General features: G+C 48.0%; 1 protein-coding gene across 1 annotated transcript; it reads left to right on the top strand.

The window, feature by feature from the left end:
- Positions 1 to 919: 919 nt before the first annotated feature.
- On the top strand, positions 920 to 17,591 carry LOC128947361 (serine/threonine-protein kinase pim-1-like; the record flags this gene model as incomplete). The annotated part of the gene is made up of 5 exons (XM_054291614.1): positions 920 to 955; positions 16,015 to 16,095; positions 16,222 to 16,272; positions 16,470 to 16,836; positions 17,479 to 17,591. Coding segments are annotated over exons 1-5 (648 nt in total), but the record flags the coding sequence as incomplete, so codon positions are not given.
- Positions 17,592 to 18,369: the final 778 nt, after the last annotated feature.

The raw sequence follows: 18,369 nt of genomic DNA, 5'->3' as shown, positions 1-18,369 counted from the left end.
GCCTTTGCACTCAGGGTGAGGGTGCCCAGGAGCCCCTGAGGCCGGCAGTGGGCACCAGGGCTGGGGCTTGTGGCCTGGCAGGTGTGGCTCTGGGGGCTGTGACATGCCAGGCCATGGGTCACTGTCACTGCCCTCCGCAGCCCTGGCTAGCTCTGTGATGCTCCAGGGACAACAGCAAGAGGGGGGAATTGGCTAGGTTGGGGTTTTGCCTGAGCCAGAACCTCTAGGCCAAATGCCGAGCAGTAGAGACCCTTGGAGGACTGAGTGAAGGAAGCAGAGGAGGCTCTTCTGCGGCATTAAGTGCAGCAAATTCATCAGGAGAGGCGGGGGGAAGGTCGTGCAGGCAAGAATTCCCAAAGGGAACAGATGTTGAAAAAACCCCCAACATCCCTGTGACCGGATTTTTAAAATCTTTCAAAACAGGGAGTGGACACCATACAGTAATCAATAAGTGACTCTTGGGGTGCGGTTTTGAGGGCTACAACAAATCAGAACAAGGGGAGGAGAGAGCGTTGGGATAGGGATTGGATCTTAGGGTGAGGGACAGGGAACTTTCTGGAACAAAGGGTAGGGTTTGGGCTGATGGATGGGGCAAAGGGGCTGGGTTGTCTTGACAGACAGGGAAAAATCTGGTGAGGAGGGAGGGGATTCCTCGAGGGACACTTGGGTAGGAGGGCATAACATAGGGGAGAAGCTAACTGTAATAACTCGGGGAACACTTGTACGTACCACTATATAACAGAACATTTGACTCAGGAAACTAACACAGTGCAACACAGAAATTCAGGCTTTCGGCAGCTGAGAGGTGGCACTATTAGAACCCGCAGCAGCTGGTGAAAGCCATCTCTGTCCTTCAGGTTCTTGCTGTGTGGGAAGGTGCTGCGAGTTGTGGTGGCTGCACTCCCCCTTTGCTAGGAGGATGATCTATACCAGGGCAAAGCAGAAAGCTGCCATGGTGAGCAGAACATGCTCAGAGCATTACAGTTCAGAGAATGGCACTGCCCCTGAAGGGCAAAAAGCTTGAAAGCATAGAATTCTGTGCAGAACCGTTGCACAAATTTTCTCTTCTAGAACATGCCCATTTTTGTATACTGTAGATGAATGCTCTGGGTTTTATAGAATACATGGGGTTTTTTTTCCTAAGGTTTTTGGGAGAACTTTCAAGTTTATTTCTTTTTGTATTTTACATCCAGCATGCATACAGGGTTTTTATTATTAATTTTCTTTAGTAAATACTTAGGGAAAAAATACCTAAGCATTTTTTAATCCTTTGGGATATTGTGATTAATATTCTTAGAAAGAAAACCTTGTTGAACAAGTGTGAAAACACAGAGAGAGGGAAAATAGTATAAAAGTCTTTTAGAACAGGGTGTGTAATAAAGACTGCAGACCTGAGTAATTCCTCCAAGTGCAGAATTAGCAAGATATATTACTGTGATAAATAGGTATGATTTGTGCTGATAAAGATTGAAACAGTAATCAATAATGATAACAGTAATTATTATTTGAGAATAATAAAATAGTTAAAAGTTGTGATGCCAAGGAGGAGAGGGAGAGGAGGGGCTCCACCCCCCCCGAAATGAGCCTTGCTTGGTCTTATCCTAGGCAAGCTATTACAGCTCCAGAGCTCAGTCTCCAAGGGGACTGGGTGCCAGAAGCCAGCTCGCTCTCAGACCAAGGCCGCAGGACAGCCCTAGCAAGCAGGGAATATTCAGCTCTTAGTGATTAGGCAGCTCTTGTGATTTCAGCATTGCTTGCTAGGTAGCTTTTCCCTTGGCCTAAGGCTCCAGCAGACGGTAGAGAGAGAAGAAGACGCCGGCTGTTCCACGTGTATGGCTTTATTGGAGGGTCCATGAAGGGTCTCAGCTCTTCTTCTTCCGAGTTAGTAGGGGTACAGTATGCTACTTTTATACCCTTGGCCTGGAATCAATCCTGACCAATGGCAAAGGTGTTAGAGTGACCATAAGTGACCAATAGTAGGGTTAACAACATATTGCCTTACATGGCTATAGGGATAAGGTACAAGGCGGATGTCCCTGGAGACAGGAAACTTCTTTGCTGCTGTGTCAGCATTCTATTCTCCAAGGGGCCCTGGCTAAAGCTGAGGGGTTTACTACACCTCCCCCCCCCCCCCCCCCCCCCCTTCCCAGCAGGTGTTCTCAAGGACCACAGGAAAGAAGCTGAAGATACAGTTGCTAAAAATTACCAAGAACCTGGTTGGGTACCAGAAAATGCTAATTATATGGGATTTATTGCCTTGATATGTAGATGCAGTGATACGTTAGTCTTGGCTTACATTGTACTGGCTTGATGCGCATGTGTAACCCAAAGGTGAATTAAAAGACAAAGAGGAAGAGGAGAGGTCTTCATCCAAAAGGACCCCCAAAGACTTGTGTGAACACCAAACCGAGTGGTGGCGCATGCGTGATAAGGGTGGTAATGAGGGCGGAAATAGAGATACGATGAACCGAAAATGAGAAGAGATGGTATTGACACATGACATATAAGGGGTGATTTTCATTTGGCAAGCTTGTACGTGAGGTGGCAAGAGTCCCAGAACTCTGCCCTCCGTACCCCGCGGTTATCGTTTGCTTATGCGCTATTATTGGAACCAAATTATCTCTTATTTTTATCAAATTATATTGTATCAAATTTTAATTTTTTTTATTTTAACTATTGAATTAAAATTGTTACTACTTTTAATACTTTTTGGCTTTTTTATGATGGGATAATTGAGCAAACATAACAATTTTTGTGCCGATACCCGGGACTCTTTTAAATCCAGGGAGGTGGATAGCTTCTGGGAAGGAGCTCCCCACCAGACTTTTAAGTGGTCCCAAGGCTAGACCACTCTCCCTTGGGAAAAGAGGGTCTTTTTTACAATAATGCATAAGCAAATCAGTTTTTAAGAGCGCGCAAGAAAGGCTCCCATCAGAGTGCCGGCTTGTAGGAGAGAGAGTACCCATAGAAAACTGCTTTGTGCATGAAGACCCTTGTGAGAAAAGGAGGCTGTGAGTATCATGAGGTTTTGGGTCGGGGGGCGGCTGTATGCATGTGTGAGTGTGTGTGGAGTGTCTGAGATGGGGGCTGGGCAGTCCCGGACCCCCGAAGCGAGTGGGACCTCCCAGTACCGCGTTTTCGTGCTGTCCGAGAGGAGGCCGGCCGGGAAAGGAGGGAAATGAAAGAAAAGTGAATGAGTGGGGACCCCGGGAGGGTTTGACCCAGGGGGAAGGAGGGGATCCCTGGTCCAGGCACCTGTGGGAAGGTCCTTGGGCAGGAGGGATTGACTCAGTGGGGAGACTGAGAGAGTGAATGAAGAGGTTCAATTTCTTTGGATGGGTTGGTAGCAGGCAATTTAGTATGTGATTAGATGGTGAGAGGACGGGGCTAATAGATTGAGAAAGAGGAAGAGATAGGAGTGGAACAAGTAGATTGCAGAGGGAGAGATAGGAGTGGAACAGGTAGATTAAAAAGGCAGTGTGGCAGAGTAGTAAGTGAGGAAGTTGAGTCATGAGGTGAGTGTGGGAAACTAAGACTCTCCTGGTACCGGGAATTTCTTAGTTTGTTGCTGCCAGAAATGGGTCAGGGAAAAAGTTCCTTGACCCAGGGGCTGCGAATTGTAGGAAAAATTCGCAGTGGTTTGAGGTATCTGGGAACCGTGAGGGGGGTTCTCGGGGGGGGGCATTCCTCAGGACAGCCCACTGGGGATGATGATACGGTTTTGGGATGAATGAGAATCCCAAAGGAGAAAAAGTAAACAGAAAATAGTTAAGTATTACATGTTTAAATGGACAAAAGAAATGATCCGGAAAGATAATTTATATTGGCCCAAGTTCAGATCATTTGAGGATTGGATTTGCCAGGCTCTAAATATGTATGTGAGTTCAAAAGTCCCTGTTAATCAGGAAGAGAGTAAGTCTGCTGCCTTTTGGAGTCCTGAGGGGCGGCATCAGGAAGAAGCTGGAAAAATTAGAACACTGGCAGGACAGGGGACTTCAGGAGTTACTGAGAGAAGCACAAAGGGTGTGTGTGAACAGAGATGAGGAAAAGCAGAAAGCAGATGCCAGAATTTTGGTGGTGGCAGTTAGAGAAATGCAGGCAGCTTTGAATACAGAAAAAAAGAAAAAAAAGAAAAAAAATCCGCAGGGAAAAACAAACTGCAGATGTCAGGATCTATTTTTAAGAACACAGGACCTGTGTGTTTTTTCCCGCCACAAGAATGGGCACTTACAAAATTCTTGCCCTGCCTTGAGGGGTGCAGGACCCACCTGTTTTTACTATTATAAAAAGGAGCACCTACAAAAAAAGTTGCGGGAAGAAACAGCATGATGAGGAAACTTTTCCGGGAGGTCAGGGGCTCTGTTTAATGAAGGCGACAGAAATGCCACCAGAAGAGCCCTTGATAAGTTATATTTTTAGTAAATATAGGAGTTTCTCAGTCGACAGTGACAAATTTACCCCAGGGATGTGAGATAAGTCGTGAGCGAGTTTCAGTAATCGGAATTACGAGAGAAGCTTTCCCTGTTCCTGTAATAAAAGGAGTGCAAATTAAAACAGATGATAAATTTGGAGTAAATGATTTATTGTTGATATCAGAGGCCGAGAATAATTTGTTAGGCAGAGATCTAATAATAGCCTTAAATTTACAGATAAAACCCTGTGAAGGAAAACTTAAAATTTATTCTTTAACTGAAGAAGATAATCTAGAAATTAATGACACGGGTTGGCATTCAGGTGTAGTAGGAAAAAGTTGAGGGTAAAGGAGTCTGGTCCCCTTAGTCCCTCCTGGTCAGCACAAGCCTGTGAATTGTATGCATTACTCTGTGCATTATTAATACTAAAAGGGCAAGAAGGGACTATTTTTACAGACTCCAAATATGCTTTTAGTGTAGTACATACTTTTAGAAAAATTTGGAAAGAAAGGGGACTTATAAACACTCAAGGGAAAGGGTTAGTACACGGGGAATTGATAATTCAGATACTTGAAGCTTTAAAAGACTCAAAGAAAATAGCAGTAGTTCATGTAAAGGAACACCAGAGAGGGAGGGATATTAGGATCAGAGAAATAATTTGGCTGATGAAGAAGCAAAAAGAGTGACCTTAAGAAAAAGAGATACTGAAATAATGATCTTACAAAAACTAGAAATTCAGCAGGAGACACTTTCCCTTCCACTAGCAGAACTGGCAACTATAAAGAAATTAGGAGCAACATTTAAGGAGGGAAAGTGAGTTTTTCCTGATGGCAGGATTATGATGCCAAAACCAGTGGCACATTAGATCTTAGATAACTTGCATAGACGGACACACTGGGGAACAAGAGCCTTTTGTGATCACTTTTTAAAATTTTATGGGTGTATAAGGATATTTGAAATTGGAAAGCAAATTACCCAGAGGTGTCTCACCTGTCAAAAAGTAAAAAAGAAAGTGTTAAAAACCCCTCCCTCTGGAGGATGCAAAACAGCCTACAAGCTATTTGAAAAGATCTAGGTTGATTTTATAGAATTGCCTAAAGTGGGTCGGTGGAAATATTTGTTAGTTATAATAGATGAATTAACTCAGTGGGTTAAAGCATTTCCAGCAGCTCGGGCTACAGTTCAAACTGTAGCTAAAATATTGTTGGAACATGAAATTCCAAGAATGTGATAATATGGTGGGATTTAAGTTGATTTATATTAACCCTGATTTATTAAGAATGAACTAGGCATCCTGGATGGCTGCTAACCGCAATTCCCTTGAGCTCAGAGGCAGAAGAACGCCGGTGGAAAAAGAATAAAAGACTTTCTGAACCAGTGGGAACGGCCTAAAAAGATTGAAGATCTCCTTCAGGGTCATGCACCAGCAACATTATTAGAATTGATTACAGAACTGCAATTCCAGAAACTGCGATTGATAACAGCTGTTGTTGAAAGAGAGCAGAGACAAGTAAAACATTGGGAATGCAGTAAACATGGTTTAAAGTGTCATCCCTGAATATGTATTGTTTGCACACTTTGCTTTAACTCATGGTGGAAAGTAAGAGAGAAGAAAAGAAGAGACAATTTATTTGCTTGCTTTGCTATGGTTATGTATTTAGCCCGCTAACTATAGAATGTATTGTTAATAATTTTTTTTGAGATACCTTTGAGACTGGGAGATGAGACCCTTCCAGCAGCAATTAGATTAATAGAAAACTTAGATCAATTGGTTCTTGCTATATTTGCTATAGCACAAATAAGAGAACGAGCAACTCATAATATTATAGACCAGTGTCTCAAAATTGATAGTTGTGGCGGAGAAGAAGTCTATACACCACATCATAGGCGCATTCCAGGGGCACATTGGCGCCGCGAGTGTGCCTATTGGAGATGGTGACTTAATGCATTCCCCGCCCCTGAAGCACAAAATAATTAGAAAAATCTTCTTGTAGTTGGCACATCCCTGAAATTTTGGAAAATACAGGTTTATGGTATTCTGGCCTAATCTTTTCCCTGTTCTTTTTGTTTTAATTATTGCTTCTTAACCAGCTAGAACTGGGAAACAGCATTTAAAAAGAGACAAGCAAACTCTGTGGGGCTATGGGTACCAAAAATACTAAAAGCACCGGTGACTAGATGCCGGGATATTACCTTTGCTACCGAGAAGACTGGCATCTCGGCCCTTGGCTGCAACCCAAGGGGCCTTGAGAAAGGTAAAATGGTAGATTTCCTGAGGATTATTTTCACTGTGATCATTCTGGTACCCTGGGCAGTTGGCCAAAGCCAGAAAGCCACACTGGACAGAGTTTCAGCAATGAAAAAGCAAACAAGGCAAAAACCAAGTCCCAGCAATTGCAACATTTGTGACTATTGTAATCAACCTGTGTGGATTAAGGACAAGGTGGAATCTGTGTTTGTAACACACCCATATGCTAGTTCTGCCTGCTACAATCGCAGCAGTGTTATAGATGTTTGTATTAAGGAAGGAAAGATGTATTGAGTAGAAAAAAAATTGGGATATAATGGACGAGCTCCTTATCCCCCTAGTAATCAGATTGGCCCTCAATATGAAAGGTTTTTTTGTTTTGAAAGAAATCATAATAAAGATGATCCAAGTATAAGAATAGGAGGCCGGGCACTAAAAGAAAAATTGAAAAAGAAAATAAAAGAAAAAAAAAGAAACAAAGGGGAATAGAAGAAAGAACAAGAGAAAAGAGTCAACAGAATTAGCTAAATTATATAAACAGCTAAAACAGTACTACAAAGATTGGAATTTGCCAGCCTTGAATAAGAATCGGTTTGTAGGATTGATGCAAAGGATTGCTACAGAATTGGAATTATCCAAATGTGAGATTTGTAGAGGTCTAAAAAATGGCTAAAAGATGGCCGTAGAAAAGTGAGAGCTTAGCTCCAGAGCAATTTTTAAAGTAGAACCACACCCAAATTTCTGGAACATTGAAGAGACCTGAAGGATGGATTTTAAGCCATCAAGTAATTGGAACCATTTGTATAACTTGAGAAGGAAGGAAATTTAATAAAATAGTAGGGCATACTCCTTGTAAATCCACGTTGGTGGTTAATATGGATAATCATTCAAAAATTTGGCGACCTGAAAACCCCATCGGATATTGGGGACCAATAAAAGAAATAAATTGTGAATAAGATTAACAGACTAATTTATGCTGGTACAGAAGTCCTGGAGCTAACCCCTACCAGTCCATCAACAGCCTGAGGTCTTATTGGGAACAACCTGAGAAAACTGATAAGAAATGGAAAGCCCCAGATGGGATATATTAAATTTGTGGGCAACGAGCATACAGTGAGTTATCTCAAAAATGGGGAGGAACTTGTACTTTGGGAGTAATACAACCCTCCTTCTTTGTTTTACTGAGGTCTAGGAGCAATGTGCTAGGAACTCCACTGTATGAAACCATGCAGTGGAATAAAGGAGATTTGAATTTAAATTTTCCAACAGCAGGAGGGAATCAAAACTGGGGGGAGGACAAATAGCCTTCAGAACGAATTATAGCATATTATGACCCAGCAACATGAGCTCAGGATGGGTCATGGAGATATAGGACCCCAGTTTATCTGTTGAATCGATTAATAAGGCTCCAAGCAGTAGTAGAGGTGGTCTCAAATCGCACCTCCGATGCTTTAAAAATGTTGGCCAGGCAATATACACGAATGTGGGTGTTTGTGTACCAAAACAGGATCACCCCAGACTATCTGTTAGCAAAAGAAGGAGGAGTTTGTAGGAGTTTTAATGAATCTGAGTGCTATGTAGAAATTAATAATTATGGAGAAGCTATCACAGAACTTGCAAAAAAGATTAAAAGAGTAGCTCATGTGCCGGTACAAAAGTGGAATTCAATCTTGAAAACTGATTGGTGGGGTAACCTCTTTAGAAGTGTTTGGAGGAAACTGTTAGAGTTCATGTTGTTATGCTCAATTCTAGGACTTATGTTTCTGCCTTGTATGATTTTGTATTTTATTAGGCTAATTCACTCAGTGATTCAAAAGATGCAAATTTCAACAATGTCTCTAGATTCAGAATCAGCAGAAAAAGTAAAACCAAGATCTATAATGGTATTAAAAGCTAAATCGACCCCTGTTAAAGACAAAAAGGACTTAAAAAGATTGAAATAGACCAGGACATGCTAACTAAACTTGAAAGTGTGAAAGACTAGAAGCAGTAATAGAAATGCTAGAAAAGTTTGAAGCTGAAAAGAGACAACAAGAAAACCAAAATTCTGAAAAATATAAAAGACATCAGGGCACAGCTTTTTAAATGCAGCACGAATCATAATGATCAAAAAGAGAAATGAGAGATTTGTGATAAATAGGTATGATTTGTGCTGATAAAGATTGAAACAGTAATCAATAATGATACAGTAATTATTATTTGAGAATAATAAAATAGTTAAATGCCAAAGAAGAGAGGGAGAGGAGGGGCTCCATCCCCCCCCCAGCAGATGTTCTCAAGGACCACAGGAAATGAGCTGAAGATACAGTTGCTAAAAATTACCAAGAACCTGGTTGGGTACCAGAAAATGCTAATTATATGGGATTTATTGCCTTGATATGTAGATGCAGTGATACGTTAGTCTTGGCTTACATTGTACTGGCTTGATGCGCATGTGTAACCCAAAGGTGAATTAAAAGACAAAGAGGAAGAGGAGAGGTCTTCATTCAAAACGACCCCCAAAGACTTGTGTGAACACCAAACCGAGTGGTGGCGCATGCGTGATAAGGGTGGTAATGAGGGCGGAGATAGAGATATGATGAACCGAAAATGAGAAGAGATGGTATTGACACATGACATATAAGGGGTGATTTTCACTTGGCAAGCTTGTACGTGAGGTAGCAAGAGTCCCAGAACTCTGCCCTCCGTACCCCGCGGTTATCGTTTGCTTATGCGCTATTATTGGAACCAAATTATCTCTTATTTTTATCAAATTATATTGTATCAAATTTTAATTTTTTTTTATTTTAACTATTCAATTAAAATTGCTATTACTTTTAATATTATTGGGTTTTTTTATGATGAGATAATTGGACAAACATAACACTTTCCATTTTCATTTCACCTGTGGAAAGCTGTTTCACTTCCCCAGGAATCTTCTCCACACTCCTGTCTGCCCTTTTCAAGAACCTTTCCTGGAGAACGAGGTGCAGCTTCTGTCACAAGATGTGCCCCCAACTGCAGCTTCTCTTGACTTTCCACACCGTGAGCAGCACGACTTCTGCAGCAAAGCAAGACAAATGTTTGGATTCCTTGACAACTTGTCCTTTCTTTTCCTTGTGGGCTGGACAGTTGTGCCATTGCTGAGTTTTTCATTGTGCCTGTTCTAACCCAAGAAAACAGGAGGTTTTGTTGGGGACTTGCTGGGGAATGCAAGCCTGATCGAATGCAGAAAGAATCTCCAGGACACTCTGGGAGCTCCCCGGGCTGGGCTCAGGTTCCCGCTGGGACTCTGCAGAGGGCAGGGCTCCAACTGGGATCAGCAGCAGTGCAAGATACCTCTGGGCATCTCCATTTTCTGCTGCTCCGAGGAAGCAATGAAGGCAGCCAACTTCAGTATTTTCGTTCTCCTGGTGGATTTTTTCATTTGATTTGCCACTCCAGAGGCAATTTCTGTGATGGTCTCTGTAGGTTGATTCTATTTCAACAGCACCAGCAGCAGGGCTGTGTTTGAGTGCTGCAAAAGTGGTCTGTGATGCTTTCATTCCCCTCGACTTGGTGCTCAAGGACTTGTGAGCATTTCAGTCTCTGCTAATCATGATGCCTGTGACAAAAACACTGAGTTCACCATCACAAAAGCACAGTGGGCAGCAGTGATTGAAAGAGGCAAGTGCAGTTGTACTGATAAAATTCAGGTGGCAAGCAGAAGAGGGCCAAGAGCAACCGTGATCTGGAATTCCCAAGGCAAAGGCACCAGCAGCCTCCTGCTGTCAGCTCAGGGTGAGTAAAAGAGCCTTGAAAACAGCGCTGGAGCCAGATCCTTTCTTCCTCTGAGGGCTGGCTCAGGGCAGCACAGGTGGGCCCTGAGCAGTCAGGGCTGTGTGTGGGTGCTGGCTGCTCTGCTCCAGAATTGAGCTGTTAAAAGCCCTTGGGAGCCGAGGCAGGAGCAGGTGGGAAGGGGCCGGCGCTGCTGCTGCTCCTGGCCGGGAGCCCCGGCTGGGCCGGGCCGGCGCCCCCTGCGCTGCGGCTGCTGCTGCTGCCAGAGCCAGGCGGGACTCGGGGACAGGGAACGGACACGGGGGGACAGCAAAGGCCTGGCGGCTGCAGGGATGGTGGCGCTGGGGCCAGCGCCAGCACAGAGCTTCAGCCCGCAGTTAACCCCGAGGGAAATGCTGGGGAAACGCTCCATTTCAGCTTTCTTTGCTTGTTGCTGTAATGAAGGGACTGAAATGAAAGGCGAACAAGCAGGGCCCGACCCCTCCTCTGGGAGGGGCCCCGGGACTGGGTCTGTGAGGGGCCGTGAGGGGCTGTGAGGGGCCGTGAGGGTGTTATGAATCAAAAGCTTGACTAGTCCAATATTCAAGCAGCAATCAATTTATTATTTAATATGGTAAAGTATGAGCAATACAGTGCCAGGTACAGTGGGGGAAGTTTTCCCTCCAACTGCACACCGATAATTGATGGTTACAGGTATTTACAGGGGTACCCATCAGTTTTTTTCAGCAGTTTCTATTTCCAATCTTTTACTCATCAGCAATTTTTATTCCAAATTATTACATCACAATTCTAAAAACTATTGTGATTTTAATTTCTCAGGATGTATCTCAAAGGAGAATTCCCAGATGGTGACGGTCCAGTTTCCAAAAGAAGAAAGACTAATTCCATCTGGTGGAGTCCAGCTCCCCAGATGTGTGTCCACCTTTTAATTGCAGAGACTCTAAATCTCATAACAGTGATGTCCAGCGTCCCTTTGGTCGAAACCATAAACCCTTGAGGTGATGTTCATCTTCCTTTTTCAAGCTGTTTTTCTCTGCTTCAATAAGGCGTGAGATAAGCATATTTCCTTTATATATATTCCAAAGCTACAGTTTCAATAATACAAGTAATATTCTAAAATTATACTTCAAAAGGTTATTATTGCAGAACTCTTTATGGATTAAATGCACGCAAAAAGCAACATCTATAACACTTTAATTCAAATGCTCCTAAATCAACTAGGGTTAATTTGCAAACAAAAGATAGGTTCAAAAGTCTTTTTCCATGCTTTATTTTCCTCAGTTATTACTAGAATTCACAACTATCCCATTGTCGGTATCCACACATTTCTCATTCACAAGTACACACATTGCCTGTTTGTACCTGACACGAAACACAGCTTTGCATCTCACAAGGGGTTGTGAGGGGCCGTGAGGGGCTGTGAGGGGCCATGTGGGGCTGTGAGGGACCATGAGCAGCTGTGAGGGGCCCTTGCCCCTCTATGGAGAACTGTCATTCCTGTCCAGGAACCCATGGCTGAAATGGAATTCCACCCCAAAACTCCCCATATATCCAAGGGTTGCTTTCAGACAAAAGCTGCAAGGACAGACAGGTCTGGCTTGCCTTGGCCTCTGGGGACTGCTTCTCATGTGCTTTCAAAACCCTGGAGTTCTGTGATTTCCTTCCTATAGGAAAGAACTGTCCCCATTGTCCAGGTGCTCCTGGCCTCAAGCACTTGACCACTATACAGGGATGCAGTTTGACAAGAAAGTCTCACAGATGTGTATGCTTGGCTGAAAGATTTTTGAATGTAATGTCTGAAGACGAATATAAATGAAAGCAAGTTTTGATATAAAAGAAAAGAATTGATGAGCCAGTCTTTTTGGATAGCTAAGAAGGTAAAGTGTTAGTTAGAAGGGGTTTTTCTGACTTAGAGCAAAGGATAAGCCCACCTCAAACAAGAAGATTTTACCAAGCAGAAAGATAGCACAGGCAAACAAGTCAGCAAATTTTGCAAGTAGAAAAAAGGTCTCAGAATTTTCCACTGCAAGAAAACTGGAAAACAACTTTTAGCTTAAACTGTAATGTACTAACTTTTAGTGATTGGAGAATAGTAACATGAATATGGTAATGATAGTAGCTATGATTGGCTATAGGTAAAAATTAATGTATAGATTGGTTCTATTGTGTGAAGATGCTCAGCAAAGAAAAGTATATAATGCATTTGTAACCTAAACTAAGGGTCTCCAGGCCTGCAGCTGGAGCTGACAGCTGTAGCACAGCTCTGTCACCCATGACTCTGGACTGCTGTATCACCTTGGATACAATAAACTGCACTTTGAAGAGCCGCCTGGAGTCCCACATCCCTCATTTCAGCTCTCACAAACTGGTGTTGCCCGGAACTGCCATTGCCCAGATCCAGAAATTTCCTGGTGCTGGTGCAGCCCAAGTGCAGCAATTTGCAGGCAAAAACCCCCAAAATCTGGCAATTTTCCACTGCTGGCTCTGTTGCTGCCCAGACCTGGAGTTTCCCAGCACTGCCATTGCCCAGATGCAGAAATTTCCCAGTGCTTGCAAAGCCCAAGTGCAGCAATTTGCTGGCACAGAAATACAAAACCTGGCAAATACCTGGGGCCGGCACCACCCAGATCTGGTGTTTTCCAGCACTGCCAGTGTCCAAACATGGCAATTTCCTGGTGCTGGCACAGCCCAATTCCAGCAAATTGCTGGCAAAGAAAGCCTAAATCAAGCAAATTCCTGGATTTAAAAGGGATTTAAAGCAACCCAATCTCATGTTTGCTGACACCGCCAGTGCCCAGATCCGGAATTTTTCAGATGCCTGCACAGCATAATTCCAGCAATTTGCTGGCAGAGAAGGTTCGCATTTGGCAATTTCCCGGTGCCAGCACATTCCCCACCCAGATCTGGTGTGCACTGGCACTGCCAGTGCCCACATCTGGCAATTTCCTGATGCCAGCAAAACCCAAAGGCAGCAATTTTCTGGCAAAGAAAGCCCAAACTTGGCAGCACCCACATCTGCTGTGTTTGGGTTGGTTTAAAAGAAGGAGACCTCGGCTTAAGGCTTTGGGAAAACCCTCTTTAGGGTGAGCAGGAGCTCCCGCCCATAATCCTCTTGTTCAGTTATGCAGATTGTTACTAGAAAGTTCTGAGTTCTCTTTGCTACCATTGGTTACTTTTTGCCCCAAAATTGTAATATTCTTAATCATTCCTTCCTCTTGGATCCTTCCCTCAGATCCCACCTTAACCCCTCCCCATAAATAAATGTATAAATATCCCTGCTAGATCCTGGACCCAGGCTTTTTTCTGCTTCGCTCTCTGTACTGTGCACGCCATCCTGTTTGTTGTGTTTGCCTTCAGTAAAGTTCTGTTTCCACACAACCAGATGAAAGCAGTCTCTGTCTGTAAAGTGGCCAGAGCTGGTTCTCAGGGAAACCACTGGCCAACGGTCCGGACGAGGACCAGAAGGTTTCGCTGGTGTTTGCTGGCACTGCCAGTGCCCCGATCTGGAAATTTCCCTGTTCCAGCACCACCCATGTCCAGCAATTTGCTGGCACAGAAAGCTAAAACCTGTGGCAGCTTCCTGCTACTGGGTCTGGCACCACCCACATCTTGTGTTTGCTGCACCAGTGCCCAGATTTGGAAATTTCCCGGTGCCAGCAGAGCCCAAATCTGGCAGATTTCTGTCACTGGCAATGACACCACCCAGATCTAGTGTTTGCTGGCAGCGCCAGCACCCAGATCTGAAAACTTCCTGGTGCTGGCACAGCCCAAGTCCAGGGATTTGCTGGCACAGAAAGCCAAACTTTGGATATTTCCAGGTTCTGGCATCAGCATCATCCAGATCTGGTGTTTGCTGGGACCGCCAGTGCCCAGACTTGGAAATTTCCTGATGCCTTCACAGCCCAGGTCTAGCAATTTGGTTTTAGCTAGCTGGGGCAGAGAAGTTCCTCGGACTGTGACTTTCCTTTTTCTTGGAATTGTTTAAACCCGCTCTGGAGGGAAGTCTTTTCCTCAGCTAGTAGGGGGAGGGGCCACTGGAACTTGCTTTCTAGACTGACCCCTTTTGGAGGTTTCCTTCCAAAATTTGCCTGAAACCAGCACAAACAGTCACAATGAAAACTTCACCAGTGGCACAACTCCCCAGCCCAGCAGGAAAAGAACGGACATGTAAAGTTCTCCTAACATTTGTCCTGCTTTGCTGCAGAAGTCCTGCTGCACACACTGTGCACTGTGGAAAGCTAAGAGAAGCTGCAGCTGGTGGCAAATCTTGTGACAGAGGCTCAACCTTGTTCTCCATGAGAGATTCTTGAGAAGAGCAGACAGCAGATGATTCCTGGAAAACTGAAACAGCTTTCCAGAAGGGAAATGAGAATGAAAGAAACAATCCAAGATGTTTTCCTCTATTTATTTCTATGCTCCTCTTTTCCATGTTGCACTGCTTCTCCATCCCATTCATTCCAAATGCACCTCACCTCTAAAATCTGTGACTTGGCAAGTTTTAGACACTCTAAAATCCCATGAGCTACACACAGTTTTCCTTTCCACACAGGAAAGCAACACTGGAGGTGTAAGTGCAGTGTTTGGGTCAGGTAGGAATCCTACCCCAAGGGAAGGTGCCCCGACAGTGTCTGACCCTCAGCAAGGACAATGCTCAGCAGCAAGCGAGGGGATCGCTGTGCCAGTGTGCAGGAGTCAGGGCTCTGCATCTGGGCTCAAGGCTGCAAAGTTCCCGTGTTTGGACAGACGGAGGGGCTGTCCCCGGGGCGCGCGGGGCTCGAACGTGGGGCTCGTGGGGCGAATGGGGAACAGACACGGGGACGAACGGCCCCGGTGCTTCAGTTGCAGCAGCGGCAGCAGCGGCGGCAGCAGCAGCGGCGGCAGCAGTAGCGGCAGCAGCAGCAAAACAGATAATTTTGAATAGTCTTTCTCTCTCTCTCTCTCTCTCTCTTTCTCTCCCTTTCCCGCTGTTGGGCACCCTACTCTCGGGGTCCCTTGCCCAGCGTCCCTCTCCTCTCCCCGCCTCCCTCTCCCCTGCCGGGCTCGGCCATGGCCCCGGCCCGCCCCCGGCCCCGGGCGGGGCTGCCCCGTGCCCGGCCCCGGCCGTCCCGCCGCGGTCTCGCCTGCGCCCGGCTCAGGCTGTACTGGCGGTGGCGCTGCTGGGCGGGCATCAGTGCCTGGGGCCGGGGCGGCATCGCCGCCCTTTGCCTCCGCCTGGCCCGAGCCCGGCCCCGGACCCGACGCAGGGTCAAGTCCCGACCCCGGCCCCGGCCCCAGCCCCAGCCCCGCCCCCGCCCCCGCCCCCGCCCCCGGCCCCGCCCCCGGCCCCGGCCCCGGCCCCGGCTCCTCCCGCGGCCCGCGGAGGACACAGGCGGCGCGGCCGCTCCCGCCGCCTCCGCTGCGGCTTCCCCGGCCCGAGCTCCGCCGCTCGGCAGCGCGGCCGCCAGCCCCGAGCCTCCCGTGCCGCGTTCCGAAGATGGAACGCCTGGGCATGGCCGGCCCGGGGCGGGTGAGGAGCGCTCGGGGGCCGTTGCTGGCCCCGGGCCGAGCGCTGACAGCCGCGTCCCGCCCGCAGGGACGGCGCAGGAGGCCCTGCAGGAGCGGTACAGGCTGGGATCGCTGCTGGGGCGCGGCGGATTCGGCAGAGTCTTCGCGGCCACGCGGCTCTCGGACGGCGCCCCGGTGAGCGGCGGGGCCGGCGGCGGGCGCAGGAGGAGGGGATGGAGGAGGAGGAGGAGGGCGGAGGGCGGAGGATGGGGCTGGCAGTGCGGGCGGCGAGCTCACCCCGCTGCTGCCCTTGGCTTGCAGGTGGCCATCAAAAGGGTGCCACGGAACCGCGTCCGGCACTGGGGCGAGCTGGTGAGTGAGCGGGGCCAGCAGCCGGGGCTGCCGGCCGGGGATGAGCCGGCGCCCGGCACGGTGGGAGCCACCAGGACGCCCCGAGAGAGAGCGGGCGTGGGGCCAGCGCAGGGCGCAGAGCATCCCGGGCTGGCTGAGGGCTTCCCCAGGCCTGGCACGGCATCGGCCCCACTGACGGCATCGTGCTCCTCCCGCAGCCCGACGGCACCAGTGCCCCGCTGGAGATTGTTCTGCTGGCCAGGGTGTCCACTGGCTTCCCCGGTGTGGTCCAGCTGCTGGAGTGGCTCGAGCTCCCCAACTGCATCGTGATGGTGCTGGAGCGGCCAGAGCAGTGTCAGGACCTGCATCATTTCATTCGGGCACGGCGGTTCCTGCCTGAGGAGGTGGCACGGGAGCTGTTCCGCCAGGTGCTGGAGGCCGTGCGGCACTGCACCAGCTGCGGGGTCCTGCACCGCGACATCAAACCAGAGAACATCCTGGTTGACCTGGACACCGGGCAGGCCAAACTGATTGACTTTGGCTGTGGCACCTACCTGCAGGACACAGTCTACACTCACTTTGCAGGTGAGCCTGCAGAGGGCTGTGCTCCCGCTGCTGACATCTCATGGCCCAACATCTCCCAGCCCAAGCTGGCTGTGGCAGTGGGGATTCTCCCTTTTGCTGCCAGTCAGGACACTGAATCTTCAGCTGCGTTGCTTTAGAGCAGGGCTGGGTGGGCAGCCATCTTCCAGCCCTGCTGGCAGCCTTTGCCAGCCACTCTGCCCAGGACTAGGGCTGGGCCGGGGCAGCCAGCCCAACCAAAAGCCCCGTGGGTTGGGGTAGCAGAGAGGGAGGGCGGAACCTTTGCCCCAGCCACTTTGGTATGCAGATGACAGGAAGGGCTTGGGCTGCTTCACTCGCCCTGTTTCCCTTGGCTTCATATTATTTTTGGGGAAATGCAGGCAGGGAGGATAAGGGCATGTTTTTTCCCCAGCATGGAGTGGGTTTTTCCTTTGCATGTCATGGTCAGGCCTAGCCAGGGCTGCCCTCTTCCAACACCAGAGGCTTCTTTTCCAACCCTAACTTTGTGCACAAGTCCCAGATGCTGGCGAGAGGGCAGTGGTCACGCTGTGTGCCCCTGACGCAGCCCCCGCACACCCAGGGATGCTGGGGCCAGGCTCTGGGAGCAGCAGCATCCCCCTGATGAACTCCATCTGTATTCCATAGGAACACTGTCCTACAGCCCCCCGGAATGGAACGACTTTGGCTGGTACCATGGCGAGGCAGCAACAGTCTGGTCCCTGGGCATCCTACTGCATCAGATGGTCTGCGGGGAGCACCCTTTCAGAAGGGGCCAGAACCTCAGCTGGGGCCAGCTCCCGCTGCCACAAGGGCTCTCTCAAGGTGGATCCTCTTCTCTGGGCATGGGGGGAATCCCAGTGCTGGGAGCCAGCAGCGGGCTAGTGGGCATCCTGCTCTGGCAGCTGCTGAGGAGGTGGCACATGTCCTGCTCTCCTCCAAAACAGGGAATTGATGGGAAAGTTTAGGCCCAGCTCTGAGCACATCCAGCATGGCCTGGGCGTGGGAATAGTGGGGCAAAGCAGACAGGAGCCTTCTCTGGCTGACCGACAGTTTCTGCTTTCTCTTCCCAGAGTGCAAAGACCTGATCAGGTGGTGTTTATCCGTGAACTCCTTGGACAGACCCACACTGGAAGACCTGTTCTGTGATCCTTGGATGTGGGATATTCCTCTGCCATAAAAGAAGGGGGAGAGCCACAGGCACACTTTGATCCAGGGCCCTGGTAAGTTCCTGCTCCACATATGCCTTGGCAATGAGAAGCAAAGGAACCCAGAGCTTTTTGTGCTGCCTGTGTCACTGCACCGGGGTCATGGGATGGGAACACACAGCCCTTGTGCTGGAGCTGAGCTGCTCTGCCCAGCACTGGTGGCCGCCATCCCAGCTGGTTTTGCTTGTCCTGGTTCCCTGACAGCTGGGGCCCTGGGCAGAGCCCTGAGAGTCTGGTCTGCCCCCAGGGAAGGAGAAGGAGCCCCTGGAGAAGCTGTACCGGGTGGGGATGCTGCTGCTGCTGCTGCTGCTGCTGCTGCTGGAGACAAGAC

Source organism: Melozone crissalis, unplaced genomic scaffold (assembly GCF_028551555.1).
Source record: "Melozone crissalis strain CALT ecotype California unplaced genomic scaffold, PUWL_Pcris_2 ptg000097l_1, whole genome shotgun sequence".
Taxonomy (NCBI): Eukaryota; Metazoa; Chordata; class Aves; order Passeriformes; family Passerellidae; genus Melozone; species Melozone crissalis.
Note: the sequence above shows the minus strand (reverse complement) of the source record. Positions and strands in the feature narration are given on the sequence as shown.